The sequence below is a fragment of the Beta vulgaris genome, chromosome 1 (genome assembly GCF_026745355.1).
Source record: "Beta vulgaris subsp. vulgaris cultivar EL10 chromosome 1, EL10.2, whole genome shotgun sequence".
In the NCBI taxonomy this organism is placed as follows: Eukaryota; Viridiplantae; Streptophyta; class Magnoliopsida; order Caryophyllales; family Amaranthaceae; genus Beta; species Beta vulgaris.
The window spans coordinates 52557721-52567942 of NC_079202.1; the positions used below are offsets into that span (position 1 = coordinate 52557721).

Below are 10222 nucleotides of genomic sequence, written 5' to 3' on the forward strand. Positions count from 1 at the left end.
AACTTTCCCAACTTTCTCTGAAGAAGGGTCATAGTCCCACCCCTTCAATAATTCAGGTGTTGAAGGGATTTCTGACTTGATTGTTTCTGAGGTTTGTAGGATTTGTATGATGATTGATCAGAATAAGAGCCATCACCCTGCATTCAATTAAAATATTAAAAAAGGATGACAGATATACTAACTGAAAGATAAACATACACTAACTGAAAATAAAACAGATACTAAATGACAAGAAACATAAACCAAATGAAAATTAAACAATTACTAACTGACAAGAATGATACACTAACTGAAACATAACATAATACTAACTGACAAAAAAGAAACACTAACTGACATGAAACTTACACTAACTCAAACATAAACTGATACTAACTCACAACAAACAAACATACACTAACTGAAATAAAACATATACTAAATGACAAGAAACATACACTAACTGAAACAGAAAAATAAAAAAACAGAAACTAAAACTATACTTACTCGAGGATATTTTACATTTACTGGAGTGATGATTGGAATTGAACTTCCAACACCCTCACCACTCTCTGCACTGTATGGAAGATCCTCAACAACAGGACTAGGAGTTAATAGTTGGAATGAAGGGCATCGAAATCAGCAATGTTTTTCCTTTTAGCAGAAGAATCAACTCTCCAAGACTTTCTGCTATATACATTCTCAACTGCTTCAACAACAGGAGGAGGAGCAGGAGGAGGAGTTGGAGTACGAAGATCAACAATATCAATACCAGCAGCGGTGCGAGTAGGGACGTGTGTAGAAATTTTACACTTATCCTTATCCTTAGCCCCTTTGACTTGATCATCATCAGCATTCCTCCTCTTCCTATCAGCTTCCTTTGGTTGTTCTTTCTCAACATCTTAATTCAAAAACAAAAAAAAAAAAAAAAATATAAAAAGTTCCATTTGATATTTATATGATATTCAGTTGGTATTAAGACTATTTCAGTTAGAATATCAAAATTTTCAGTTGGTCTGAATATTCTTTCAGTTTGACTTGTTTATTGTTCAGGTAGTCTTTATAGTCCTTCAGTTAGACTTGTTTATTTTTTCAGCTAGTCTTTATAATACTTCAGTTAGACTTATTTAATCTTCCGTTAGACTTATTTACTCTTCAGTTACACTGATTAAGTTAGACTTATTAAGTGTTCAGATAGAGTAATTTAGTTTTCAGTTAGACTGTTAACTCTTCAGTTAGGCTTATTTACACTTCAGTTAGACTTATTTTCTCTTCAGTTAGACTTACTTACTCTTCAGTTAGACTAACTTAGTTTTCAGTTAGACTTATTTAGTTTTCAGTTAGACTTATTACCTCTTCAGTTAGACGTATTTACTCTTCAGTTAGACTTATTTGCTCTTCAGTTAGACTATTCAGTTAGACTAATTTAGTTTTCAGTTGATATACTTTTCAGTTAGACTTATTTAGTTTTCAGTTAGACTTATTTTCTTTCAGTTGGTCCTGAATTTATTTCATTTAGTATAATTATTCTTTTATTTGATACTATTACAATCATTTTCAGCTACACTTTATAATACTTCATCAATTATTGTTCAAGTAATCTTTATAGTGCTTACTTCCTATTTATTTTTCAGTTCGTTTTCATATTGTTACAAACTAAAACAGTATTTCAGTTGCTATTTATAAGATATTATTTCCTTTAGAGCATCACATTTTTCAGTTGGTCTTTGAATTCTTTCAATTAGGAATAACATGAAAGAAACTTACTTCCTCCTTTCTCTCCTTCTGTATGAACCCCAGCATCCAAATCCTTATTTCCTCCTTCCTCTTTATCTCCTTGAAGACCACAATCCATCAGCATTGCCAGTCTTCTTATTATCATCTTCCTTCGGTTCTTTCTCATTATCTTCATTAAAAAAAAAACAATAAAAAAAAAAATAAATACACAATAACTGAAAAACACAAAATCAGAAATGAATAAATTCATTGACAAACTAAAACTATTTTTCCACCAGATTAAATAAAAACAAATACAAAAAGTTTCATTTGGTATTTATATGATATTCAGCTAGTATTAATATTATTTCAGTTAGAATATCAAACTTTTCAGTTGGTCTTTTTATTCTTTCAGTTAGCTATTTAACTTTTTCATTTAAGCAAACTAAAACAATACAATAAGAAGAACTTACTTCCACCTTCCTCTCCATCTCCATGAAGACCAGCATCCTTATCTCCTACTTTGTCTTCATCTCCTTGAAGACCAGGATCACCATTATCTCCTCCTTTGTCTTCATCTCCATGAAGACCAGCATCCTTATCTACTCCTTTGTCTTCATCTCCTTGAAGACCAGGATCACCATTATCATCAGCATCATCATCCTTTCTCTCTTATAATTCTGGTGATCCTTATATCACCACCATCATCATCATCATCATCTTCTTTATGCTGATCATCATCAGCATTCATCTTCTTCTCATCCTCCTCTCCTTCTTTTTCATCATCTTCATTCAAAACATAAAAAAACAACTAAATACACATAAACTGAAACAATGTTTCCAACAGATGAAAAAAAAAAATAAACTGAAAAAATCCAGCAATCAAATGAAAACTTAAGTGAATTGAAAAAATTCATTTAGTATTCATCTCATTTTCAGCTGGTGCTCATATTATTTCAGTTAGACTGTCAAAGTTTTCAGTTGGTCATTTTATTCTTTCAGTTAGAGTATCAAATTAGCTATTTCACTTCTTCAGTTAAACATTTCTTTCACTTAGAGTCTAAAATTTTTATTCCAACCAGATTACAAAACTACAACATGAAAATAATATAATGAAAGGAACTTACTTCCTTCTTTCAAATCAACTCCATGAACACCAGAATCCAAATCAGGAACATTTTCAATTCTTCCAAACTCCAATTCAACAGGCCGCTTCACCAATAGTGAAATTGTAGGATCAACTTTGTTTGCACTGTCTTTCGCTTCCAAATGACGCTTGCATATGTCGTCAATTTGACTCAGAAAATCTGGGTTAAATACTTCACTATCATCCAGAGAAATACTGTCTTGAGACAGCTTCTCGCCTTCCTCCCGAATATCTGGGCAATCTCCAAATTCACTTGACAGAATGCAAGCGCATTCCTCTTCAACTTGTGCATGTTCTTCACATATTCCTTCAATTAAAAGAGCAAAATAGAATAAAACAAACAAATCAATCTGATGATGACACAGAAACAACATAAACAGAAAAATAAGGACCATCTGAAAGAATCAAACTATCAAATGAAAACTTAAATGAAATATAAATAAACTTATTTAGTTTTCAGTTACACTTATTTAGTTTTCAGTTAGACTTATTTACTTTTCAGTTAGACTTATGTACTCTTCAGTTAGACTTATGTACTCTTCAGTTAGACTTTTTTAGTTTTCAGTTAGACTTATGTACTCTTCAGTTAGACTTCTTTAATTTTCAGTTAGACTTATTTACTTCTCAGCTAGACTTATTTACTTCCAAGTTAGACTTATTAAGTTTTCAGTTAGACTAATATAATTTTCAGTTAAACTTATTAACTCTTCAGTTACATAGTTTCAGTTAGACTTCTTTATTTCTAAGTTACACTTCTTTACTTTTAAGTTAGTCTTATTGCTCTTCAGCTAGAACTGACATTATTTCAGTTAGAGGTCAACAGTCTTCACTTAGAGTTCAAGAGTAAAAAAAATAAAAACATAACATAAATGAAACTCACAGGAACATCAAGAGCATCTATTTCTTCATCAGTCATCAAACTATGAGGAAGATCCATGATAAGCTGCCTAGTTGAAGGTGATGGACCCTCAACCACCTTAATTATAGGAGAACCAGACTTCCTACTAGCAACACTAACACTGGAGTTTTAAACTCAACCTTCTGTTTTTCACGCTTCACCGGCAGAATAAAATCCATGTTGATCTCAAACTGCTTCACAACATCACTCAAATCCTTCTCATCCTGCCAATAACTGATAAATGGCTTACTGACATTTGAAATCCAGATTACGACACTTGAAGTTGTGAATAACAGCAAGAGTCAAAGCGCTGACGATCGCATCCCGAAGCTTGAATGATACTTTCTTCTGTCCAAGCTCAATCTTCTTAATCATAATAGACTGATGACAGTCCAAAACAGCAGCACAAAGACTTCTCAATATATATCCACACCAGTCATAACTTGAAATTGCAGATACATCTTCTAAACTCTTGGCACATTTCAGCACAGGCCCTAAATCAGCTATAGACATAGAAGCTTGGACAACGAAAAGATAACAAATAACTTCTTGAAATCATCCCCGGATTCATATTTCTTAAACAAATCATCCCAATTTTTTCTACCAATATATACCTTCTTGGGATCAGAAATACCAAGAAACCTATGCCAATCCTTCCTGGCACTTCCAGCCTCTATCTGACTACCTTTCCTCCTAAAGGCGTCATCATCTATAACCTCTACTGCTCTATCTGACACAGGTAACCCCAAAACATCACTAATGGTAAACTTATTAAAAATCAGTTTACCATTCTTTGTTGAAAACATCATTCCAGATGCATTGTAATTTAACAACACCTCCAAATTCAGATTAGGACAAAACTTCTTTATCCTAATATCTAAGAGACTCCCAAACCCAATATCCCTAATGTCTCTTTTTTGCTCATCACTCAAATTACTAACCACTTCATTTAAATGGGAATAGTCTGACAATACTTGTAGATTAATTGACTTTATTTCTTGCTCAGTGAAATTCCTAACAAAAGTGAACAAAAATAACTTTAAAACATAAAAAAAATAAACAATCATATAAATAAAAGGAGAGTAATGAAAAAAACATACGATCTATCAAATGTGTCTTTCTGTTGATCGGGATTAGATCTTGAAAATGAAAACTTGATTGGTGATAAATCAGATTTGCCTTTCTTCTTAGACAAGGATTTATCACATCTGAAAGAAAGAAAGTTTAATCAAACAAAAAAACTGAAAAAAAAACAGCATCAACTGAAAAAATACAAAGATCAATCGAAAGAATACCAACATTAACTAAAAGCAGACCACCATCAACTGAAACAATAGCCTAGATTATTTTTAAGGTAGTCTATATAGTTCTTCAGTTAGACTTCTTTGTGTTTCAGATAGTCTATATAGTGCTTCAGTTAGACTTGTTTGCATTTCAGCTTATATAGATTGTGCTTCAGTTAGACTAGTTTATTTTTCAGTTACTCTTTACAGTCCTTCAAAGTAACTTCTTTATTTTTCAGCTAGTATTTGTTGTGCTTCAAGTAGCCTTGTTTATTTTCAGCTAGTCTACATAGTGCTTCAGTTAGACTTATTTGTTTTTCAGATAGTCTATATAGTGCTTCAGTTAGACTTGTTTATTTTTCAGCTAGTCTATATAGTGCTTCAGTTAGACTTGTTTGTTTCTCAGATAGTCTCTACAATCATTCAAAGTAACTTCATTATTGTGCTTCACTTAAACTTGTTGCTTTATCAGCTAGTCCTTATTATTTCATTTACTATAATTATTCTTTCATTTCATTCTATTCCAATTACACTTAAAATTTTCATTGAAAATTTACATTACTTCAGTTAGACTTGTTTCTTTTATCAGTTAGTCAATATAGTGCTTCAGATACACTTGTTCGGTTTTCAGCTAGTATATAAAGTGCTTCAGATAGACTTGTTCGGTTTTCAGCTAGTATATAAAGTGCTTCAGATAGACTTGTTCGTTTTTCAGCTAGTGTATAAAGTGCTTCAGATAGACTTGTTCGGTTTTCAGCTAGTATAGAAAGTGCTTCAGATAGACTTGTTCGTTTTTCAGCTAGTATATAAAGTGCTTCAGATAGACTTGTTCGTTTTTCAGCTAGTCTATATAGTGCTTCAGATAGACTTGTTTGTTTCTCAGATAGACTTATTTAGTTTTCAGTTAGGCTTATTTAGTTTTCAGTTAGACTTATTTAGATTTTAGTTAGACTTATTTAGTTTTCAGTTGGACTTATTAACTCTTCAGTTAGACTAATTTACGCTTCAGTTAGACTTATTTACTCTTCCGTTAGACTTATTTACTCTTCAGTTAGTCTGATTCAGTTAGACTTATTAAGTGTTCAGTTAGACTTATTTACACTTCAGTTAGACTTATTTTCTCTTCAGTTAGACTTATTTACTCTTCAGTTAGACTGATTCACTTAGACTTATTTAGTTTTCAGTTAAACTTATTTAGTTTTTCAGTTAGACTTATTAACTCTTCACTTAGACTTATTTGCTCTTCAGTTAGACTTATTTGCTAAACAAAATCAACTGAAAGAATATAAGAAACAACTGAAACAATACAAGAATCAACTGAAGGAATATAAATATCAACTGAAAACAACATCAACTAAAAGAATACAAGTAGCAACTGAAAGAATATTATAATCAACTGAAAGAATATATAAATATCAACTGAAAAACAACAACAACTGAAAACATGTGTATAAAACAACAAAAACTGAAACACAAACCCTAAAAACATGAAATAAATACTCTGATAAACTGAAAACATTCAAAAATAGAAAAAAAAAATATATCTAAACTACTCTAAGAACTTGAAATCTACCTTGGATCATAATCACCATCTTTCTCTTCTTCTTCCCAGCAGTAGACACTGCCAAAATTTTTCCTGAAGATCCAAGACTCTTCACCTTCTTCGACTTCGGGCTACATTACAATTACAACAACAAAAACGCTCAATTTTGAAAACAAAAAAAAATTTGCAGCAAAAACAAACGAAATTATACCTAGAATCATCATTCCTAATCCTCTTCACCATATTTGCGATGCAAACGTAATGGATTACGAACAAAAAAACACACTAAGTTTCAACAGCAGAGAAGCAGAGGAGCAGAAAAATTCTAGAAATAATCAGTAAATAATATATCGGTTTCTTTGAAATGAAGAAGAATCAGTTTTAAAACTAGCGAGAATCAAGTAGAAATCCAAAAAACAGTTTCAAAATCGAAAAAAGATAATGACCTATAACCGTTATATGTTTTTTCTAAAAATAAACAAAACTGCTGATCAACAAAAAAAAGGAAAGCCCGCGCGTTTTTGATGGCCAGGCCCGTCCGACGGAAGCTATTGGGTCAGACGGTCTGACCCAATACTTTCACTACTTATGATATATGGTATTGTACCTGTTTGAAGATCAAGTTTTTCTATCAAAAGTTCTCCAAATCTCACAACCTGGTACAATGGACACACTAGCATTGGTTTGAGGGGAAAAATTCATGAAATTGGCAAAACACATGACCAACAAAAGTACAAGCAGTTGTTAGCTATGATGCTAAAGTTAAAAGCACGGTAACAAAAAAAACAGTGTAATTAATTAAGACCAGGTTAAACTTTCCTACATGAGTTGTATTCATACTTCCTAAAGAAATCAAAAGTGATGATAGAAGGAAAGTGATAACAACATAAATAAGCAAAACACGCAACCAGCAGCAATGATGATAGACAAATCGAAAAACCGTAAAAAACGCAATAAAAATAATAAAAATTACAACAACAAGAACAATAATAATAATAATATTTCGTAATAATGATAATAATGTCGCGTACCACAGAACTCCAAAAACAGACACGAGAAGTTCATAAACACAATGAGTTGACCTGCTAATCATCAAAGAAAGATAAGAATTGGATAATATTATATGTAAAGGGGATAATATTATATGTAAAGGGTAGAATGGTCATTTACTAGTCATAGGTCTGTATTGTAAACATTATATATAGTAAATGGTCATTCTCCCCTTTACATATAATATTATCCAATATTATCTATACAACATATAGAATCTTTTCCTTTTGTATGCTTCTAGCCATTACCTTACAAAAATTTCAAGGCTTCTAGCCTAATAGCCTTACCTTACTTGCAGGGCCATATGGTCAGATTCATATTATCATATAGGAGTGTAGGACTATTGACGCAGTCGGAAAGTATGGAGATTAGCAAGCACTAATCTCGAATTAAGAACAAGCAGATTCACAAGCGATGAATCTGAAAAACCTAGGAATCCACCAGAAAGAGTATAAACTCTGTGATATTATTAAAAGTAAAAAAAACTGCCTCCAAACATTGACCTAATAATGTTTAAATACGTTAAACAAAACCCTAAAACGAAATTAAGGAAATAATTAAATTCAGAAATAATTAAAAAGCTGATTTCGGGCCTTAAACGGACTCGTTGGGCCGTTCCGCTTCCGAAAAGGTATTACAATAGTCAATCGGACTCCGTCGGCCCATTTTCCGCAAAACAGTTCAGGCCTTTTTCCGCAAATCCTTTTTAAATTTTTCCGCTAGTCTGCCTACGTCAACCATCTTCCTTTTTAAACTTTGCGAGAAGAATAAAAAATGATATATATAACTGTGTAATGGGAAGGATTGAGTTTTCAATTAATTTAATACCGACCCCACTGGCACCACATTCAACTTGAAACACCTTATCAAAATCAGGGAGTGCTAAAACCGGTGCACTACAAAGTTTGCTTTTAATCAACGAAAAACTCTTTTCCTGCTCATCTCCCCACAGAAACGTCCCCTTCTTCAAACATTCTGTGATTGGTGCGGTTATGGTACTGAAATCCCGAATAAATCTCCTGTAGAAAGTTGCTAGGCCATGAAAGCTACGAACTTCCGTCACTGATGTAGGTGTAGGCCAATCCCGGATTGCGCTCACCTTCTCCTCATCCACCTGAATTCCCTCGGCACCAACAACAAAACCCAAGAAGAGTAATTTGCTGGTACAAAACGTGCACTTCTTCAGATTAATGTACAACTTATTTTCCTGCAACACCTGCAGCACCTGAGCCACATGCTCCAGGTGTTCTTTCTTGTCCTTGCTGTAAATCAGAATATCATCAAAATAAACAACAACAAAAGAACCAGTAAAAGGACGAAGAACTTGGTTCATCAAGCGTATGAAGGTACTAGGCGCGTTTGATAAACCAAAGGGCATTACCAACCACTCATACAACCCTTCCTTGCTCTTAAAAGCTGTCTTCCACTCATCTTCAGGTCGAATACGAATCTGATGGTACCCACTTCGCAGATCTATCTTCGAAAACACCTTAGCTCCTGCCAACTCATCAAGCATATATTCCAGTCGAGGGATAGGGAAGCGATACTTGATAGTTATCTTATTGATGGCCCTGCTGTCAACACACATCCGCCATTGATTTCCTTTCTTAGGGACCAAAAGAACAGGAACTGCACATGGACTCATACTCTCCCGAATGAACCCCTTTTGCAACAAATCCTCAATCTGCTCTCTCAAGATCTCATTCCCTTGGACTCATACGATAGTGGGGAAGGTTTGGTAGGCTACAACCAGGAATCAGATCAATGTGGTGTTGTATGTCACGCATGGGGGGTAGCTCTTTCGGTAATTCATCAGCAATCAACTCCTTAAATCCCTCTAATATCTCCGAAACTTCAGCAGGAGTAGGGTTCTCTTCTTTTACAGCCCCTAACAACCCTTTAACTACTATTGGACAGAAAAGTTCAGTTTCTTTCACAGCATCATCAAGTTCCTTATCATTATAAGTCATTACTAAGAAACTGGTTTTCTTTCCCACAGCCTTATCATCAAAATTCAAAACAGGAGCCATTGCAATTTTATGGGAACCCCAAGTAAACATCATCACATTATCCCTTCCCCGATAAGTAATATCATTATCAAACTGCCAAGGCCTACCAAATAAAATATGACACACATCCATATCAAGAACATCACATATTACCTCGTCTTTGTAGTGTTTCCCTATGGAGATGGGAACTCTGCAAGTCATTGTCACGCAAACTTGAGAACCCTTGCTAACCCAACCCAAAGCGTAGGGTTTCTCATGTGTTTGTGGACAGCTTCAAATACTCCACTAGCTTCTGGGACACCAGATTCTCCGTACTACCATTATCCACAATCAGGTTACAGACTTTGTTCTGAATAGAACAATGAGTTTTAAACAGGTTCTTACGCTGGCCCTCCTCTTTTAAAGCTAACAGGACCCTTTGTAACACAAAGTTAACTCGATCCTCAGACTCTTCCTCAGCAAACTCCACACCTGCATACTCATCATTTTCTCCTTCAAACTCCACTCCATCTTCTCCTTCTTCTAAAACAACAGTTACTCTCCGAGTTGGACAGACATTGGATCTATGACCCTTGCCGTTACAACGATAGCAAGTGT

At 33.8% G+C, this 10222-nt stretch overlaps 3 protein-coding genes across 4 annotated transcripts; all 3 read right to left on the reverse strand.

Annotated features, from left to right (window-relative positions):
* Nucleotides 1-58: 58 nt before the first annotated feature.
* On the reverse strand, nucleotides 59-2359 carry LOC130589424 (uncharacterized). Of its 2 annotated transcripts, XR_008967081.1 has the most exons (4): nucleotides 2169-2359; nucleotides 1747-1885; nucleotides 487-880; nucleotides 59-137 (listed from the first exon to the last, which is right to left on the reverse strand). XR_008967081.1 is itself a non-coding variant. In XM_057390673.1 (3 exons), exons 1-3 carry the CDS (start codon nucleotides 2202-2204, stop codon nucleotides 591-593), a joined length of 465 nt encoding a protein of 154 aa, XP_057246656.1. In that variant the 5' UTR covers nucleotides 2205-2359; the 3' UTR covers nucleotides 62-590. The 2 variants fall into 2 exon arrangements, 1 of the variants encoding a protein (XP_057246656.1); XM_057390673.1 differs by having other exon boundaries at nucleotides 62-880.
* LOC130590287 (uncharacterized) lies at nucleotides 2354-7025 on the reverse strand. The gene is made up of 4 exons (XM_057392357.1): nucleotides 6597-7025; nucleotides 4841-4948; nucleotides 2823-3149; nucleotides 2354-2481 (listed from the first exon to the last, which is right to left on the reverse strand). Exons 1-4 carry the CDS (start codon nucleotides 6613-6615, stop codon nucleotides 2354-2356), a joined length of 582 nt encoding a protein of 193 aa, XP_057248340.1. The 5' UTR covers nucleotides 6616-7025.
* Nucleotides 7026-9316: 2291 nt separating this feature from the next.
* On the reverse strand, nucleotides 9317-9826 carry LOC130590288 (uncharacterized). Its single transcript, XM_057392358.1, has one exon. It carries the CDS (start codon nucleotides 9824-9826, stop codon nucleotides 9317-9319), a length of 510 nt encoding a protein of 169 aa, XP_057248341.1.
* Nucleotides 9827-10222: the final 396 nt, after the last annotated feature.